Source organism: Gymnodraco acuticeps, unplaced genomic scaffold, assembly GCF_902827175.1.
Source record: "Gymnodraco acuticeps unplaced genomic scaffold, fGymAcu1.1, whole genome shotgun sequence".
Taxonomy (NCBI): domain Eukaryota; kingdom Metazoa; phylum Chordata; class Actinopteri; order Perciformes; family Bathydraconidae; genus Gymnodraco; species Gymnodraco acuticeps.
Window position 1 is genome coordinate 470,926 of NW_022990682.1, and position 21,402 is coordinate 492,327.

Below are 21,402 nucleotides of genomic sequence, written 5' to 3' on the forward strand. Positions count from 1 at the left end.
TAAACACATCTGCAAAAATATGGCATACAGCTCAAAATGGCAAAGAGGTATTCTAAGGAGAGTGTCTCCCGGGGCCCTTCTCACTTCGGTTAAATGGAATCCTTGCTTCCCTCACTTGCGTCGTTTCCCTGCGACTAGTCCCTCCCACCAGGGAAGAATGGAGAGACGCAAGGAAACCACGAGAAGCAGGGAAATTAGTTTTAAGAGCAATGGGACGTCCTTTCCTCCGGAGCGTCACGTGAAGCGACATCCGTTTGTGATGACACTGCACAGCTGATCGCCTGACAGCAGCTCTGTCCCCGTTATTTCCACACACACCCCCTCCTCTGTTAGCACACATTTACTGACACAAACATTTGTATCATCTGTTGTAGACCCAAATACATTAAATCAAATAAGAACTAATTCTCAAAAAAGATAAACGCCATTCTTAAAATGTATAAACGAACAATAGTTTGATTAATATTGATTAGAGTGCACAAAAGAAATAAAATAATTGAGAGAAGAAAAAGAGATATGTTATCTATCAAAACCCAGTTAGATTAACATTAATTGGATTGCACACTTTGTTTGTTTGTGTGGATATGTAGCACATTAACATTTTAATAGCACTTAATGACTGACTGAATGGAAATGACAATAAATGAAAATGTAAAACGAAAAAAGCGATCATGAAAATGTTTCCAATAAATGAATAAAATGATTTTTGACCACTTTGTTGTTCAGATATATCACATATTTGTAACTAAATGATACATGAATTGAAACAAAACATGGTATAGACTGAGGAGTGACTCCCGTGAGGTTCATGTATTTTCTTCACTCCGCTGGGAAACTGCTCTCATGTCAAGAAGCATCAGATCAGTGCATGCACTGCATCGTCCAATCAGTGAGCGATACACGGTAAGGGGGCGGCGCGAGTGTCTGAGGATTTCATCGGAGAATGGTCTGGTGGTTCCTCGAATATAGCTCCTCCATTATCGCTCCTCGCTCCTCCGGCAAAAATAAGGCCATTGGGACGCTACTCAAGATGGCGCAGACAAATCAACTTCCTGTGAGACCGAGAAGCGAGGAAATGAAAAATAAGAGAAGTGAAACGCAGCCCCGGCGTTAGGATAGGTGAGACATCCTTCTCTTCCAGCTTCTCAGTCTTTATATATATATACGGCTGAGTGGAATTTGGAACACCTGGGCAGAGGCGGTGCCAGGGGCAGACCAGGTGCACCTGGGCAGAGGCGGAGCCAGGGGCAGACCAGGTGCACCTGGGCAGAGGCGGAGCCAGGGGCAGACCAGGTGCACCTGGATACAGAAAATAAAACAAGGAGGGGAGCACATGTCTACGCAGACATCCACTCGAAGTCAACCATTTTTGTCGTGCTGACATGGGGGTTTAAATTGCCATGCCTCTTTTTGGCTTTCGAGCCCGTCTCAGGATTAATGCCCAGGAAGCACCTGAAAACAATAAGCCAAGACAACAATTTAAGTTTTACAAAGATTTATATGTTGCATCGTTTATTTGAAGGCAGATGCAGCGGTGCCCCTTTCAATTTAAGTAAAACCTGCACCAAAGAAAGAAATTAGTATTTAAAGCCAAGCAAGAGCGATAAAAGCAAGAAAATCACTTAATTTGTTGTGTTATCACAGAGGATGGTCTGAATACAGCATTTTACTATGAAATAATACAGTAACATGTTGTGAAATCCTGGTAATCATTGATCCTGTACATTCACAGTAATTAACTGTGCCTGTATTGATTTCACTGTGAAATTCTAAATTACAGTGTTATATTGTGAAATCATGGTAATATTTTACAGTGTGGTGTTGTGTTTTTGTGCGGGGGTGTGACCTGTTTTTCTTCGCTTCTGACACTTCTTTTAATCCTTCTCTTCCTCATATCAAATCCAACTTCTCTTGATACACAGCAGACTGTGTTTTTTGGGGGTGGATTTGTAAATGAAAAGTGTTGAGACAGAGATAATAAAAAGCAGTTTGCTGCCACAGAGTCATGAGTCATTCATACTCTGCATACGCCTAATATTGATCTTCCTTCAGGCTGATTGCAGTTCTCCTCTCTCCATCCACACTCGCCCTAATTTAGCAGGAGAAATTAAAAAGACTACATTGTCAGTAATCGGAAAAAAAGCTGTTTAAATTAGATGCAGAAAAATAGTCATCTCTCCACTTTCTCTTTCCACTTATTGCTGCTTATCCTCTTAGCCCACATGTACTTCTCCTCCAGCCACATCTTCCATCTCCTCCTGTGGGAATGCCAGGCTTTCCCATGCCAGATGGCATATGTCACCCCTCCAGCATTTTCTGGGGGTGCTTTCCATTTAGTTGACATGCCTCCTCGCTTCCCGCTCTCACATCTCTTCCTCACGCTAGCTCCTTCCAGCGGATATTGGAGAGAGAAGTGTGAGGAAGAGGCACAAGGACAACGGCAATTACTCAACAAAGACAGCATCATATTTCTTTCAGATGTATTTTATTGGATTTCTTTTTTACAAAAACAACAAAACAACACCCTAACTATTTTCATAAAATGAGCTGCATACAGAAATAATAACATGTATTAAGGGAAGGAAAGTTAAAAGAGCAAGAGAGGTGGAAACACACCTATTCGGCTATTCTGCTTGGTAGCCCGAACCTTATCAATCAATTAAACTTTGTTTATATAGCATTTCTCAAACACATTGCTTCTCAAACATAACAACTATTATCCAAAGTAAAAACAATGATAACCCTACCCAGCTCCTGAGCAGAGCAACAAATAACCTTTTATACAAAAATACTTAATACCAACAGAAATCAATTAAGAAAACAAACAAGAATAAATGCAATTCAATTAAAAGCCAAATTAAAGCGTATCTAAAAGTATTAACATTTTCTGCCGCCCCTCAGGTAACACGTATGGACTCGGAGTACCACATATTTTCAAGATTAAAGCACAACATCAAGTCTAAAGGCAATGTAAAACGTGTGGATCGGAAAAGCTCCTGCCTTTTTGTTTGAATAACAAGCTTTGCTGGGAGGAAGGCGAGACTATAAATGTTAAGAAATAATAAAGTTAAAAGGTACTAAACGGGTTTTCACATTCAAATCATTAGAAAGGTCCTTTCAGTTTTACAAATGTTAAACACATGAAAGAAATCACATCTTCTTTGTGCCATAGTTCTTCTGTTTCGTGTATTTTTATAACAGTAAGTGTTAAATTAACATATTACAAACCCGTGGTACATGTGGCCTTTTTCACTGAAGCACATGAAGATGGCATTACATGAACATCTTGAGAGAAAAAGCCTTTGTCTGCTGCTTCAATCATGATTATATTCTGTTGCAATCTCAATGTGCAATGGAGTATCAGCCTTAGAAATAGACTGTAAAAGATCACAGCTACAGTAAGTCTGATACGGAAATAATAACTGTCACAGTGCAGATTGATATGTTTTTATGACTGTATTTTTTTCCTGAATTAAATGTGTTCATTCCATTTAATTAAGGTGACGCTTTTATCCAAAACGACTTACAATAAGTGCCGTAAACCCTAAAGATTCAAACTGAGAACATCAAGAAAAGTGCAGATATATTCGATGTACAGTATATACTGTAAGGCAGACCTGAATAATCCAAAAATGCACTTTGAACTCCAAATTCGAAATAAAAATACGAAAAAGAAAAAAAATAGGCCGATGAAGCAAAGGGAGAACATGTTGCAAGAGATTTTTTAGTTTAGTTGATTAGTTTATTTAACAGGGCACAAAACATCCATTGAGCCAGATTTGAGAAATATAACTGCTATAGCTGTGGTCCCTGGGAGGGGAGATACAAAACCGCACACTACAATACAAGCATAACAGTACAAATAATTAAAAGCAAAGTTACATTTACAAGAAGCACAAATAAAATATATAATTAAAAATAGTTATTGATGCAATATTTATTATTATGATTCATCCATTATTCAGATTGAACACACAACTAATCATCTTTATTGTAATGAATGATGTATAACAGAAGAGCTGCATTTGGTGCTTTCTAGTCCCGTTTCCATGTCCAATCTACAATATTTATATCATGCAGCAACATTCATTTTAGAGTAATGCGGATTCAACAAGAGTCCAAATGTCCCTCCGACGTCTCCTGTGGCGGGCCAGCCGACTTAAACAGATTCACATTGAAGAAGTTTTGCTACCAATAAATAAGTGTTCATATATAATACACCTGTGGTTCCTGTGAATGCCTCCTCTCTCCTCGCTGATAATTTCCAGGTGACACGCTGCAGGAGTGCAGACAGTAAAAGTATAATTAGTGTTTTGATCCACAGAGAGGTAGTGGCACTCGGAGGGCGTCCTCACTATAAACACGTTATCTGTGAAGGACCAGTGGCTTCACCCTGAGCCACTTCACAGAAAGAGAGGCTGTTTTCTGACCAACTTTCTACTCATTTTCCAAGCTTTCTTCCCAAGAGGACACAAACATACATATTATTCAACTGTAAATACAGAAAAATAAATAAGGGCAAGATGCCCCTTCACCATCCCCCATCCCACACCTCTTGCCGTTCAATCAGGAGAGACGGTTTTGATGTAAGAATACATATTTATTGCCAGGAATACAGAAATGAATGTAATGGTGTTTTGGCGATTAGACCCCGTTGTGCAGGAGTATCATTCGGGAGGGGAGAACCTATCAGATGAAACCCTCTGGGGTCTAGACACTGGTGGTGGTGAATAGATAGTTAGGTCGGTCTGAAGAGGAGTGGCTTAGCTTGACCCTGGATTCAGAGGGACAGGAGGTGCAAAGGGGTGGAGGAGGGTTGTGTCCAGTCACCTGAAATGACAGCTGTCAGAGGGGAGAGCAGATTTAAAAGGTTTAGCAGAGTGCTATGATAGGCTTGTGGGAATAGAGCGAAGTGATTGGTTTAGCTGGGGATTGACGTCCCTGATCACTTATTGAGAGGAGAGAAAGTAGTAACATAGAAATAGTAAATTAAGAGTAAAGACGGTCTTCCTGGTTGAACTTCATTGAGCTTCATTTGACAAATATCCAATTTTTATATTTTATAATGTTATTATAGTGTTCTTAAAATAGTTTTCTATCTCTGTTTTTTTTGTTTTACTTATGTATGCACCACGACACCAAGTCAAATTCCTAGTACGTATCAACCTACCTGGTAATACACTGTTTCTGATTCTGATATTGTAGATACTGTTTGTTCACATTAGTTCGTCTATGCACACACATTTTAACATAACATTTTTGTCTGAGTTGCCAATGAAGGAGTTTCTCTCCCACACGCCCCCCCCCCCCCCCCCCCCCCCCCATAATATGTCCTCTTTAAAGGAAGCTATCCATTGATTTAATAGATTTCCATCTTGTGAAGAAAATATCAGATTTGCCCACATTAGGATGGACTTAATCTTCCCCCTTACTTATTTTTCTTGCTGTCTTTATCCACAGGAGTTAAAGGGCCAGATGTCCCAGCTCCGACCCCTCCTCTCTGTGGTGGAGCAGTACAGATTGGACCTGCAGACGCTGACCACCCTGCGGATGGAGCTCTACAACCTGTCAATCATCATGACATCCATCCAGGAGGAGATCGGAGCGTACGACTATGAGGAGCTTCAGCAGAGGGTTTTACTGCTGGAGACCAGGCTCCACAGCTGCATGAACAAACTCGGTACGTGCAGTAAAAAGTAGGGGTGCACAAAAAAAAGGATTAACATAAGAATCGCGATTCAGAAATTCCAATTCGCATTCTTCCACAGTTTATAGTTGGGGCACATACATATTTTATTTGAATAGACTTTACTTTTATAAGTACATTGAGTTGAGAATGGTGGCAGGTGATGGCTGCATTCACATTTTTCAGTCTTGCCGGAACGCTGTTTTCAATTTTTTTCTACGGCATGAGCTCCTTAATGTCCCGCTAACATGGCATTTGAATCGTGAATCGTTTGGAATCGCGAATCGAATCGTGACCCCAAGAAATCGAATCGAATCGTGAGATTTCCTGAATCGTGCACCCCTAGTAAAAAGAGTCAGAAATACTCCATAATGCACAGAAAAGTATCACTTATTCTGCCTTAAAAATTATGGTTGTATTGGTAATTCAAGTAGGTGAAATGTCTGGTATTTGAGTGGGGCACGCCATAGATTATATGCTGGACGATGAGTTTATTTTCCCAAGCAACACATCAGCCTTTTGAAATAGTAATATAATCCATTTCGGGGCTCTGGAGGGAGCTTTTTAAAAATAAAAAAGGGCAGAAAACAGCGTTCTGATATAGGGCAGGGAAGTTTGAAATGTGTTAACAGGAAGGAGAACTCGGGCCATGCTTATTACCGTTCCTTTTTTTTCTTCTGAACATCCGCATTCTTCATCAAACTTTTACCTCTTTCTCCAGTCATATTTGTTCTCTCTTAGGATTTTTGGGTAAGGAAACATTTCTTCCACAGTTTATAGTTGGGGCACGGCACATACATATTTGATTTGAATAGACTTTACTTTTATAAGTAAATTGAGTTGAGAATGGTGGCAGGTGATGGCTGCCTTCTAAACAAGCTGGCAAGGAGGCTTTCAAAGGGAAAATCACTCACTCCAGAGTAGAAAATATGAACACACGAATGTTCTGCACTTTAATAATCTGAGCATTCCATTTTCTTACCGTTCAACAACTGTTTACTCTGCATATATATTTGTAATCCTATTTATACGCTTATGCATATATATAGTACATTTTATACATTCATATTTAAAGGGGACCTATCATGCAAAATGCACTTTTGTACGTCTTTTATACATGAATATGTGTCCCCGGTGTGTCAGGGAACTCACCAAGTGTCAGAAAACACAACCCTCTCTCTTTTCCTCCATACCCAAATCTCTAAAAACGGGGCTGCAACGGAACTGATACAGATTTGAATTGTTTTCTGACGTCAGAAAAGGGGTGCTCTGCCTATATGGGCAAATCTCCACCGATCAGGGGAATGAGAGGCCGCTCGAAAGCGCTGGAGACGCTGTAGTACCAGGGTTGCCAACTCTCACGCATCTGGCGTGTGACACACGCTTTCACTTTCAATCTCACGCTCTCACGCTGCCCAAACTATTCTCACGCCAAAAACAAGATGAACTGGCGATCGTTTTTGGTTGGTTATTTACAATGTTGAGTTGACAGCTGCTCGAGCTGTCAATCCGCTCCCTCCCCGCCCCCACCACTCTTAACAATGTTAACAGACAGCAGAGCAGTGCGAGCCGGTTGGTCAATCCGACCCGTATTGCGCAAGCGCAGATCTAAGATCCAGTAGAAATGATAAAAAAGTAAAAGTCTGCTGCTTATTGTTCTACTAGACCAAAATAGAGTCAAAGAGTATATGAGAGTGAGAGTGCGTTAATTAATATATTTGGCAGTTTGGAGTAAGTCTGTAGATTTGTTTGTGTGTGTGTGTTTCATGTATAGGCCTCACGATAATTAATTTTGTTGGATACATTTTCCCGGAAATTATTGCGATAAACGATAATATTGTCGGCACCGTTGTATGACCATTTTAGACCACTGACATAATGACAATATATAATAATAATTCAAGTACATCCTTTCAAACTGCTAATCACATCCTCATGTAAATGGAAATGTATCGAGTTCATTTTTATTTATCGTACAATAAATCAATTAATTGCTTATCGCGACAGGCACACAATAAAACAGTGGAAACAAACATGTGTTTGACTTTCATTAGTGAATGAAACGTTGTGCCCTTTTTAGTCTGTGTCCAATATTGTGTATTTGTATATATTGTATATATATCCTATATATATATGCTAAGGTCCCGCTGCTGACACGATAGCAGTCATTTAGTGCGCATATGTGTAATTAAACCCATGATATCAAAATCTCACTCCAGCCAGGTACCCAAAGTTGGCAACCCTGTGTAGTACCTATGCCAGGCCTGTAAGTGGCGCTGTAGTCTGCCACAAAAGCAGAATCAGCCCTTGCAAAAACAGGGCTGGAAAAGAGTAAATAGAGCGAGACACGTTTTATATAGGTATGGCCCTACAATATATGTTTCAAATATAGCATGATAGGTCCACTTTAAATTAAATAATGTTTATTTTAAAGAGGCCATATTATGCTCATTTTCAGGTATTATTATTATTGGATTTAGTGTCTCTCCTGTGACATGTCTCCATGCTTTAATGTCCAAAAAGCTCTTTATTTTTCTCATACTGCCTGTGCTGCAGCACCTCTTTTCACCCACTGTCTGAAACCAGAGCCCAGTCTGCTCTGATTGGTTAGCTGACTGGCTCTGTTGTGATTGGTCAACCGCTTAGAGATGTCCCGCACCTTACCTATCGTGTACAATGTGTTGGAGGGATAGCAGATAGACGCACAAGTGTTACAAAGTGATGTCATCATGTTCGGGAAGTAAACAAAAGAGACCAACGGAGGCTTTTCAGGCAGCGAGAGAGGGGGGGGGGGTTGTGAGAGAAACTCCCTCTGAACTTTGGGATTTTAGCCTTTGCAGACCATTAACATGCAAAAAGAATCAAAGGGCCGCTTTAACGTATATTCAGCATTTGTTAACTGAATATATAAAACCCGATGTTTTTGGATCTTATTGTCTGTTATGTGGATCCTTTATTAACAGGTTGTGGTCGTCTGACTGCAGTTAGTATCCCAATCACCGTGAGAGCCTCGGGGTCCCGCTTCGGCTCCTGGATGACTGACGCCATGATTCCCAGCTCTGACAGCAGGGTAGGTCCTCAGTGTCTGTGTGTGTGTGTGTGTGTGTGTGTGTGTGTGTGTGTGTGTGTGTGTGTGTGTGTGTGTGTGTGTGTGTGTGTGGGTGTGTGTGTGTGTGTGTGTGTGTGGTGTGTGTGTGTGTGTGTGTGTGGTGTGTGTGCTGTGTGTGTGTGTGTGTGTGTGTGTGTGTGTGTGTGTGCTGTGTGTGTGTGTGTGTGTGTGTGTGTGTGTGTGTGTGTGTGTGTGTGTGTGTGTGTGTGTGTGTGTGTGTGTGTGTGTGTGTGTGGTTGATTCACTACAAGAAAACCAGGTGTAATGTATGTGGTTATTAAGCTGTCTTTCTTTATGTATTTTCTGTCTTACTGCCTTACTTCCAACGTGACTCCTGTGTGCACTTTGTCTTCACTCGCTACAAGGTTCACCCATTTTCTCCACACTTACACACACACACACACACACACACACACACACACACACACACACACACACACACACACACTCTGTGCAGCCGGTGCGTATTAAGCTAGTTGTCAAGGCGACTGTCTCCCAGTTGCCAGGTGTGATTTATATCGCCATGCTGACCCTTGCCTGTTCCCTATTAGAGCTTCTCCCTTGTGATGCAATGGAGCTGTCCCCAGCGGCAGCTTCCCAGTTACTGCCTTCCCAGTTACTCGTGACACTTTTACTGTAATGGGTTGGGGCTCCTTCCTGCTCCCAGTGTCTCTTTGCATATTTGTCCCTAGAATAGGAAACTGAATGAGAAAAGTAAAGCTCTTTTTGAACATTAAAGTATGTAAACATGTCACAGAGGCACAAAAATGAACCTGAAAATGAGCATAACAGGGCCTTTAAAGACACATCTAGTAAATGTTCTTTCTGGATTTGTATTGCAAATGAGTCAGGGAAACTATAAAAAAGCTTTAATCAGCTGAAATCACTTTCATCTTGCTTTTCTTCGAGCTTAAAAGGTCGGCCGTCGATAGATGTCGATAGACAAACATGTTATTTTAAATCTGCTGTTCCTTGCCAAAACGTATTTCCTTAAGGCCAAGCAAATGTGTTTGATACTTCCTCCTAAAACTTTTGAAGAGCAGTTTTTTTTAATTAAATTTAAAATCTGCATTGTTTAAAACATTTATGTATTTTTGCGTTGATCCTAGAATGTCTACCTTTGTTACGACAACTTGAAATATATTGACTATCGATACCACAGAGAGCGCAACAAAGTGTATCCATACTGCAGAAAATAAGTATTGTAAGCGTTTCAAATATTTTAAGTCAATATGATCCAAAAGGTATATTCATCTCAAAAAGCTAGAATGGTTTTAAGGAGAAATGGATATATCTTTGGAATGAGTTCATTCCTATGAAAGTTGCTCAATGCACACATAAACAGAAAAGGTCTCTGCAATGAGCGAAACGTTTTAATTTCCGATAACAGATTTTCTCCCTCGACAAATACAGATATAATCCAAACAGTGATGACTGTGAGCACTTCTAGCTTCTTACACTTCTTATACCAGCAGGTGATCTTTGATATTTCATAAGGTCATGATTGTGAGGTATTCTGGCAAAAAAAAAAGAATCGGGCAAAGAAATACAGTTTTAAATAAATATATTTTAAGATTAGGATAATTGATAAAGTCATTAAACATTACATTGATATGGTGTGACAACCTCTATCTTATCTTTTAAAGCTGTGTAAAACTAGGAATACACACACACACACACACACACACACACACACACACACACACACACACTATAAGTAAAGTCATTCTCATACATGTACATCCTTTGGTATCCATGACTACAGTGTCTGCACTGAGTCCCAGTTTGGCATTTATGAATTCTTCATTAGCTCATCAGTGTGTGAGTGTGTGTGCACGCATTGTACTTCACACTCACACACACACGCATGCACACACCTGTCGCTGTATTTGAGAACAGCTGCTGAGGTGTGGATATGCACTGATCTGTCAAGATGTCTCTGCTGGGGAGGGAGGAAGATGAAGAGAGAGAGAGAGAGACGCAGGAGAGATCAGGAACTTTTGGAGGTGAGAAGCCGGGGCGGCAGACAGGAAAATGAAAGAGGGGGTGGACAGAAAGAAGAATAAACAAAGAGAGAGGGGGAAGATGGGGGAAGGTTGATCAAAAGAGCAATAGTCGGGACAGACAAGATGTTATGAAAGACGCATTGGAGGGAGAGGAAGAACAGGTTATAGTAGGCATTAAAGATCGGTTTGTTTTCTTATGGTCATTGGTTGCTGTTATGGTTCTTGTTCTTCTCTAGACTGATCGTGAATCAATCCCTTCCTATATTAACTTTACCGTAACAGATAAAGGCAATTCAAAGTTCTTCCTCTGTTTAAATTAAGCACGACGATGTATAATGCAAGGATTAAAACGTACATTACATGGATATTATGTTTAAACGTGTGCATACTTTTCCATTTCCATGTTTAACTTGCTAACGCGCTACGTGTTTGGTTAGCAGGTACGGTAGCATTGCAACGGCCCAGAACACTTCCATTAGGAGAAACCTGCTGCAGTTTCAAAAGTGATGCAAATATAAAAAGACAAAAGTGCCAAAACACACAAGCAAATAGAGAAAGATTCACCGCCTTGAGAAAACACGTGTCGCATTTAATAAAACAAAACAAAACGCTGCAAGAAGAAGCTCAAGTTGGATGAAGTGTTTATTCATTTGAATGTGTTTTGGCACCTTTTTATGTTTACATGGTTTATGAAACGGCAGCGCGTAGCTCTCGATGTAAGTGTTTTGGGCCGCTATAATGCCTTTGCACCATGGTTTGCACCTGTCAGCCACCGTACCTACTAACCAATCACGCTGCTTGACGCACAGATCGGCACAGCGAATTGTTGAGATTTGGCAGGAGTGTGCGTTGGCTCCTCATAACTTCAGTGTAACAAAGTAATCTAGCAGGATTGGACGTTTTCATTTGAAAATCCAACAAAGTGTGCTGCCAGTTTATGGAGGCTGTGGCTCAGTGGAATAGTGCGCTGAACTTTGAATCAGGGGATAGCAAGTTCGAGTCCCACTGCAGTCAGCACTTCACCCCAAAATGGCTCCTGTGAGGATTGTCCACAGTACTGAATGTATGTAGTTCGCTTTGGATAAAAGCGTCTAAACAAGTAACATGTAATGTAATGTCGCAAGGCAAGTTTATTTATATAGCACCTTTCAACACAGGGTAATTCAAAGTGTTTTACAAAAATAAAAGACATTAAGAAAATGTCATTTAAAAACAGTCACTTGAGACATGATAACACCGGTCACTACTACGACTATTAGAAACTCTCCCTGCCTGCCAGTAGCTTTGCCAATACCTGTGTTGATAGGTAATAGAGTAAGAGCTGTGAATCATCTTAGAAACAGGAAGCGTTCAAACATTTGTGTGCATTTATCAAATGTAGCAGTGATTCCATGCCAGCCACAGATTGTCACAAACTTTATTAAATGTCAGGTCTTGGAACACACCATTTTAAGGCCGTATGATGTTCTTAAACTGCTAAGAAGGTATAAGCATTTTTCTATATTCATGCAACAATTGTTAGCTATTGTCACATGTATGCACTTGAGAACATGAGGGGGAAGGAAGGAAAGGGGTTGCTGCGACTTCAAGAAACGGGAAAGAAATCCTTTTCACTTTCTAGCACGCACCGTTCGTTGTACAATCATCATCTGGGAATTGTTTATACAAAGCAAATGGTGTGTTCAAATGCGAGACGATTACAGCTGCCAGACAAAACAAAGGGGCTCCAGTTCTTTTGAAACATTATTTTAAAGGGAAATAAAAGCAGCTTCATCAGATGAGCTGGTGAAGCACGGGGGAAGAAATTGGTTTGAACAAAACATATTTAGAGAAGGGAGAGAGCAATCAGTCTGCCTCATTGTCAAACCTCCAGCCAAGGCTCATTTAAACACTGTGTCCATGAAGGCTCTCAGAATCACTGCAATCAGTTGCCTTTGTCGGAAAGTCTCCAATTCAATGTGCATTTTAAATATTGCGACTCCAAATTAAGTGAAATTCAAAACATGGTGCTGCCACTGCAGGAGAGATTTGATCTTCTTTGACACACACAAGAAAAAGGAAAGATCCTCTTCATCGGCTCCCTGTTTTCTACCTATGTACTTTTCTCTGTTTGCAGAGGAAATAACGAGCGTCTTTTATTACCGACAATGCTCTCTTACCAGCTCTCTGATCTTTTCTTTCATCTATTTCACCTCTTGAGTAATTAATCCACCGTGCTGTCGACACACAATTTCCCTCCCATCTTGTTTCTCCCCCCTCCAGTCTTCCAGTTCTCAGTTTGTTTCTCCGGAGATCCTTGACGGGGGAAAGAGAGTTCCATATTGCAGATTTTATAAGCTCCAGCAAACAAGTGTTAGCTAATTAATGTTGACTCCATATGGCTTGATAACTGTCTAATTTGAAGTACATATTGACTTGATGCCTACTAACATATGCTAAAAGATCATACCCCGGATCTTTCTTTGTTACGGCCAAGCTAACATAGGATGTTCACTGTTCTGAGTGAGTCAGGAGCCCAAGATACGATTGTATAGACATTATATCTACATTTAAAAACATTGAAAATATAAATCTAGTACACAAACATGTGCTAACAACATTTTTTAAGCAGTGTCGCTGCTGTAGGAAGTCCAAAAAAACGAACCGCGCACCTCTTTCCGTTAATTTGAACAATTATCATAAGCAAGGCAAGTTTATTTATATAGCACCTTTCAACACAAGGCAATTCAAAGTGCTTTACAAAAATGAAAGACATTAAGAAAATGGCATTTAAAAACAGTCATTAAAAAGAAAAGCTAATTAATTAAACATTAAAAGAAAAAATACATGGATAAAAGTTACAGTGCAGTTTAAGATGTGAATAGTTCAATTAAAAGCAGCGGCAAAAAGAAAAGTCTTCAGCCTGGATTTAAAAGTAGTCAGAGTTGCAGCGGACCTGCAGGTTTCTGGGAGTTTGTTCCAGATATTTGGAGCATAATAACTGAACGCTGCTTCTCCATGTTTAGTTCTGTCTCTGGGGACAGAAAGCTGACCAGTCCCTGAAGACCTGAGAGATCTGGATGGTTCATAATTTAGCAGGAGGTCAGAAATGTATTTTGGGCCTAAACCATTCAAAGCTTTATAAACCAGCAGCAGTATTTAGAAATCTATTCTTTGACACACAGGAAGCCAGTGTAAAGACTTCAGAACAGGAGTGATGTGATCCACTTTCTTAGTGTTAGTGAGGACTCGAGCAGCGGCGTTCTGAATCAGCTGCAGCTTCCTAATATGAGACCTGTGAAGACACCATTGCAGTAGTCGAGTCTACTGAAGATAAAAGCATGGACAAGTTTTTCCAAATCCTGCTGTGACATTAGTCTTTTAATCCTAGATATATTCTTTAGGTGATAGTAGGCTGATTTAGTAACTGTTTTAATGTGACTGTTGAAACTCAGGTCAGAGTCCATGACTACACCCGGGGCAAAAACACAGTACCAGCAGTTGAAGGGAGATGGCGTTTGTGATGGTGATTACGGTGAAATTGCGTCAGAAAATGCGGTTTAAAGTTGCAGTAGAATATCTGTCAACTGAAAATGTCACCTCCCGCTCTCTGTTCATACAAAACCACAAGCTAGCCGGTGAATGCAGTCAGGTTAAACCCCCACTAACTCCGTCACAAGCTCCAGTGCATGCCCTCCACCAATAATAGGGGAAAATACCACATTATAAATAAAAAACACCTTTGATATGGCTCCGACAAGCAGTTAGCCTTTCTTGATGAGCTACATTTTGCACACACAAAAACAACAGCTCCCTGAATATCCAAATCATTAAGATTAGATTCAATATATATAAATATAAACAAAGCCATAGTGAAGGAAATATATATCTATAGAGTATACTGAATACACAATATAAATATACAGAATTGAAGGCATTGTACATTATGATACTGCAGGTCCGCCTATCACAATATCAACAAGTTAGCTACCCAACAAAGAAATAGTTGAATATTCAGGTCGAGGCTTAGAAACACTAGACAGTGGATGTGTCATGGCTATTTCTAATTGAATCTGTACTCTCACATGAATATGCTGCGCTCCTTAGTGTTAGAATAACGCTGCTGATGAAATGACTTCCTTAAATATGCGTAAGCTGGCTAGCTGAAACACATTTCTTTGTATTTTTAGCTTGCAGAAAGCAATTTCAGAAAGCAGAGACCTCTTCTGAAATTGAGCATCACTCACTGCGCTCTCTTTTGCACGTCTTACAAAATCTACTGTATTTCCAATGTTGATATTTATGTTCTTTATGAATCGTCATTTTTTGTGTGTGTAGATGCAAAGTCTAAAATGCGCTACATAAATAAACCTACCTCACCTCACTAAAGTCCCATGCACTTGTATGTACACAGCATGTGTAGAAATCAAAATCCTGACATACGTGCTGTGCCTAGTAACAGTTGCTAATCTATGATTAGACAACCGCTGTTCAGATGAGTAGTTTAGCTTACCGCCTTTTAAATATCTTGTTTGCCGTCATTGTTAAGGTGTGAGGTTAAAGTAGCAGCCTAGTAATACATTAAAGGTCTCAGATACATACAAAACATGTCTCTGAAGTGTTTGGCTCCAAACACCAAACAGATCATGGCAGCATTACCCATAATCCCCTCTGTTTCAGCCCTGTTTCCAAAGTGCTGATTCTCTGTCTGTTACTTTAGATGAAAACAAGGAGCCCCTCCCCACGCCCCTCTGAGAGAGATTTGGTTACAAAGAACACAATGGTGCTTTAGGAGGAGATTCAGGTGATAAGGGGGGGGGGGGGGGGTTACCTTGATTGGTGATTGGCTAATGGTTACACAAGACAAAAAAATCGTTATGACATCACAAAGTGGCCAAATTCTGTTCAGCTCATTTTCAGACAGGTTTTTATAGAAATGGATCAGGACAAAAAGAGAGAATCTTTTTTCCTGAAACGTTCAGAGTCTCTTTCCACAGAGGGGACACATGTTGATGTAGAAGAGACATGAACAAGTGGATTTTGCTTAATAGGTGACCTTTAAAGCTTGGTTTTGCCTCCTGGACTCAGAGTTAAAGCTTCTCCTCCTTCCTCCATCAGGTGTGGTCGATGGACGGCTACTATAAGGGCAGGCGTGTGTTGGAGTACAGAACCATGGGGGATTTCACAAAGGGGCAGAACTTTGTGCAGCATCTGTTGCCTCACCCCTGGGCAGGAACCGGACACGTGGTGTACAACGGGTCCCTCTTCTACAACAAACACCAGAGCAACATCCTGGTAAGAGAGTGGCTGGAATAAAAATACAACAAGCTTTGGGAAGAACTCCCCTCTCCTCGTAACTTTTGGTCACAACGGTTTCAAATCAGCATCTCTTGGATAAAAGATAATATATAATAACTCGAATAAAAGTCAAAGATTAATAATAATTAATACAAGTTAATTTCCTCTATACCTCTTTTTGTGTTAAAATCTGATGTTTATAAGATGCTTGCTTTTTGCAGCAGTCCCTGTAAATATATAAAACGTAGCAATCAAATTCACACGTTTACCGTTTTCTAGACACGGGTTCCTGATCCTAAGTAAAAAAAAAAACGAGGTAACCACGAAGTTGTTAACATATGAATGATGATATTAAATACAAATTAAATCTTGTTTTGAGCATTTTACTTGTTAACTGTTTGTAAACAGCGTGTTTCATGACGGTCAGGTAGGGTGAAGTCAGGACTGATGCAGACTCGCTCTTGGGGGGTTTGATAACCCACTCCCCACTTGTTGGTTTGGAACACTTGGAATGTGGCAGACCCTACCGCGAACGCACCAACAGAGTGATGTGGTGTAGGGTTCGGTTTAATATTGGGGCACCCATCAGTTGGCCACCAGTCGATCATTGTTCTTAATCCGATTTCTTTGCACCGGTTACATTTAAAAAACATGAGCCCAAACAAAGTTATTTGATACTCACACTGCAGCACAGACAGTGATGTCACGTGTGTTGTTTTACACGTATGTTGCGCCTGATTGCTTCTGGCAAAGTTAAATATGTTAGATAACGATTTCATTTTCAGTCCGATTGTATTTGTCCTAAGATCTCTAAGATATGTTTGTGAGAGAACGTCCTGTTACTTGTTGCAATGTTGGAGAATATGTAAGTTAGTTAGTGTTTTATTGTAAACATGCAGTACAAATATTCATTGTGAAACGTTAAAGAAAAATATGTGTGTGCTGTCAGTTACAGTCTTTGCAGTCTCAACTAATTATACGCTTTTTGTTTTAGTTTTTTCATGAACCCGGGGAAATGTCTGCATGTCCTGCTGTAGGTTATCCTAATTCGAGCAAGCAGCGCTGATGCTGCAGTACCAAAAACTGTCCAACTAATGACACTTTATGTTTGATCCTCTTGGTTTCTTTTCTGAAAGAAAGAAAAGTCATCAAGTCAGCCTTTAAAAAGAAGGGGAAATCTGAATCGGCTAAGAAAAAGTGCAATGGGTTCATCTTAAAGGAGGAGCAACAGTTTGATAAAGACCAGAGTGATAAACGTGCCTCTCTTCCCAGGTTCAGTACCATTTCCGCTCCCGCAGTGTGTTGCTCCAGCGCAGCCTGAGTGGAGCGGGATACAACAACACCTTCCCCTACAGCTGGGGGGGCTCCTCCGACATCGACCTCATGGCCGACGAGTTGGGGCTGTGGGCCGTCTACACCTCCATCCCCAACGCTGGGAACATCATGGTACAGTCCGCTCACACAAAGAACATAAAGATGTGTTTTCACTCAGGTATATTTAGTGTGGTATAATTGATAATAGATCTAAACCTCATGACGACGTGTTGTCAGGTTTGTTTTACCCTTCAAAAGTGATAGACTGCTGCGCTGAATGTAATCTATCATAAAGAGTGTAGTTTAGCCTAACATGGTTCGGATATACATGATACAGCTATTTCCCTCTATATAAATGTGCACTTGTTACAAACCCTGCTTATAACAAGGACACAAGTCAGGGAGGGTGTGTGTGTGTGTGTGTGTGTGTGTGTGTGTGTGTGTGTGTGTGTGGCCTATACTTGTGGGGACCTAAATCTGTTTACAGTCACGTGTGGGGACTCGCCTCCCTTATGGGGACAAATTGGAGGTCCCCATAAGGGGAATCATTAATTTTAGGGTGAAGACTTGGTTAGGTTTAGGATTAGGGTAAGGGTTAGGTTAAGGGTTAGGGTAAGGGTAAGGTTAGGCATGTGTTGGTTATGGTTAAGGTTAGGATAAGTCTCCAGGAAATGCATGTAAGTCAATGTAATGTCCCCTGAAGTGATGTATACATGGTGTGTGTGTGTGTGTGTGTGTGTGTGTGTGTGTGTGTGTGTGTGTGTGTGTGTGTGTGTGTGTGTGTGTGTGTGTGTGTGTGTGTGTGTGTGTGTGTGTGTGTGTGTGTGTGTGTGTGTGTGTGTGTGTGTGTGTGTGTGTGTGTGTGTGTGTGTGTGTGTGTATTTAATCTAAAGATTGATGGAAAGGCTTAACTAAAATGTAAACAATTCATCTAGGAAGTGAAACGTCTTGCATTCACCAACATGATAAACAAATTACACTCCAAAGAAAAAGAACGAACGGAAGGGTGAACATGAGGGATGAAACCCCCTGAACCTACCCTCCTTTGGAGCTAAAGCACCAGCACTGACAATGGTTTGGTTTATTTGAAGCTGGTGTACCTGCAGGATTATTACAGATTTGAATATGTATCCTCTTGGTTGGTTTCACTTATTGCAAGTCGCTTTGAATAGAAGTGTCATGTAAATGTTATGTTAAGAGCGCTCTAAAGAGATTACATTTACAAGTACAACAGGTACTATATAACCTGACTCACACTTGTTAAAGCCCTCCTTCAAACAGCCATTGTTCAGTCATAAGCTTTCAGACAGAATTTCTCATATATTTGGACAGAATTCAGCAAAAGGAAACACGAGGCATCAGTGGACCTTTCAGTGGACCTTTCAGACACATGATGTGGTTTTCACTGGGTCTGTTACCATTTGTTTCATTTGACATTTATCAATGCGGCAACTTTTCCGTCCTAGCCTAGTGTGTCACTTTTATAAACACATATTTAGTTTTTTATGATAATGTGCATGAAAACAGCAAGTTGTGGACGTATCCCTTTTTCTAATTCAATGTATCTGAAGTTAATTGGAGGTTATTCAGATCACCTGTTGTGCGAGAGGTGGGGAATGGCTTCTAATTAGCCATTAAAAACAGCTGGGTGCATTTCCCCTCTCAGCCAATCAGAGTGACGAGGCCCCTTCACAGCTTAGCAGAGGAGGAGGGGTGCACACCCAGGAGGTTCTGATGCTTCCTTGGTTTAATGCGCACTTCATTTCAGCAAATATTGTCAGCCAGAAACTCTGGTAATTTTTAGACTTCTTAGCTTCTTCACTTTTTTCTCAATGAGGGTGATTTTAAGCTTTCAGTAACCTTGCTCAAATTAAATTGCCTGCATCAAAACAGACTTCAGTCAAATGTGTGCACGAGTGTATGCTTCAAGCGGCAGCCTAATGCTTGCAGGATTTCTTTTTTGGTTTATTAATTATCAAAACACAAATTAATTAATAACTATGAAGGAGAGGCGTTTGTTTTTTAAGTAAAGAGGAATCTTACTATATTTTTTTAATTTGTATTTTATTTGTATCAAGAGAACTTGTTTTCATTGTAAATAATCTCAGCGAAGTTGAAGTTTCCTCAAATAAGATAAGATTTTAACTGAATGTTGTTGGGAACTGGTGAACTGGTTTATTCCCAATAAGTTGACATCATCACTGACAAGCCTTTGTAGCCAACTGATAAGGAGTTTTTTTACAAAGACACATGAGAAAAATATGTTTGTTTGTACTCTCTGGTTGACAAAATATCTAATGACACCACTTTTTTTGAACATATCCATGGCATTTTTTAACACAACGACCAACAATCTGGACAGACGTGTGCTAAAAGAGAGTACAGTTTATGCACTAAGATATTATTGGCCAATATGTCAGCCTGGTAAGGACCTTATTGGATTAATGACAATTATTCACAGTCCATCAATGGAGGCAACACAGCTGGGCACACAAAAGGCCATTTCTCATACAATTCAACAAACATTGTGAAAACAGAACATTGTTCAGAGCTCTGCAATGGGATGTTGACGTTTATAACCTAAACCGTTTTATGATCTTACATCTGACCCTCCTCTCTCTGTGTGCAGGTGAGTCGTCTGGACTCTAACTCCCTGGAAGTCCTCCGCAGCTGGGACACGGGGTTTCCTAAGCGCAGCGCAGGGGAGTCCTTCATGATCTGCGGCACGCTGTACGTCACCAACTCCCACCTGGCCGGGGCCAAGGTTCACTTCGCCTACCACACCAACACCTCCTCGTACGAGTACACCGACATCCCGTTCCACAACCAGTACTCTCACATCAGCATGATGGACTACAACCCCCGAGAGAGAGCGCTGTACACCTGGAACAACGGACACCAGGTGCTGTACAACGTCACGCTGTTTCACGTCATCAGGAGCGACGGATAGATCGACATGGTGAAGAAAAAAGAGGGTACTCAAGACACACACACACATACACACACACACACACACATGCACACACTCATGTCAACAGGAAATAGAGTACCGTCTGAGTTTGAAGGCCTTCTGGACTGAGAGAGCTAACTGAGCTAATAACAAGACACTAAACAGTTTTCAGACACGTGCCCAAAGGTCACGGACAGGAGTATTCATCACGGTGAGAGAAGAAAATGAACTGCTTCTGCTACAGGGGACGCTGAAGAAAAGAAGACAGTTTAAGCTCATCCATATTCTGTTGCGTTTTATTCCACTTGTGTCTCAAGAAGTGACGTTAAGCCAAATCGTCGAGAGAGAAAAGAAAAAAAGGACCTTGAGCTCTGGCGACGGCCCGGAGGGAGATATTCTGGGTCTGTGATGTGGTCGTGGACGTGTTCAGTCAGCATGGTTGTTCATTCAATAAACATTACTGTCAAACTTTACAAGCTGTGGTCTCCTCTGTTTTAAAGCAGGTACAGTTAAAGGGTGACACGAACCATTCGTTTTTTCCATGTTTTTAAACACAAAATGTAAAAAAAAACACAACAAAACAAAACCATGACTCATCAAATATTAAAATCATTGCGAATGACCCTCTAGAAGTGTATGTTGTTGAGTGAATTCTCTTATTTTGCTGTGTTTGCAAAGTTTCTGTGCAACCTTTGCAATAACTCACTGACTCGGTGATCACGAGCGAGGATCAAAAATCAAAAGCGTCTGTAATGGAAACGTCTGGAGGTGAAGTGGAGTCGAAACACAGTGAGACACGGGGGAGCTGGACCTTGATGGGAAACACTGAAGATGTATTAGAATTTACGGCCGGAGAATTGAGAAAGACATTTGCTGCAGCCACAAGGTGACCCGAACCAATTCTGAAGATCTCTCCCCCATGTCCCAGCTGGTTCTGAGAGAATAATCAATATTCTGCATAACAAGATTAAACTATAGGCAAAGCACTATAACGCCTCTATCAGCTGATGCCAACATGCAGGAGACGAAACACTGAGAGCTCAGCAGCCCAATGTCGCAG

General features: G+C 40.7%; 1 protein-coding gene across 1 annotated transcript in view; it reads left to right on the top strand.

Moving 5' to 3' along the window:
• The window catches only part of LOC117555306 (noelin-2-like), a 34,278-nt gene extending 13,460 nt beyond the window's left edge, over positions 1 to 20,818 (top strand). The window contains exons 4-8 of the mRNA XM_034230156.1: positions 5,461 to 5,680; positions 8,650 to 8,756; positions 15,899 to 16,075; positions 17,351 to 17,524; positions 20,022 to 20,818. Coding sequence (XP_034086047.1) covers positions 5,461 to 5,680; positions 8,650 to 8,756; positions 15,899 to 16,075; positions 17,351 to 17,524; positions 20,022 to 20,342 — 999 coding nt within the window. The 3' untranslated portion in view covers positions 20,343 to 20,818. The remainder of the gene's footprint in view (positions 1 to 5,460; positions 5,681 to 8,649; positions 8,757 to 15,898; positions 16,076 to 17,350; positions 17,525 to 20,021) is intronic.
• The last annotated feature ends 584 nt before the right edge of the window (positions 20,819 to 21,402 follow it).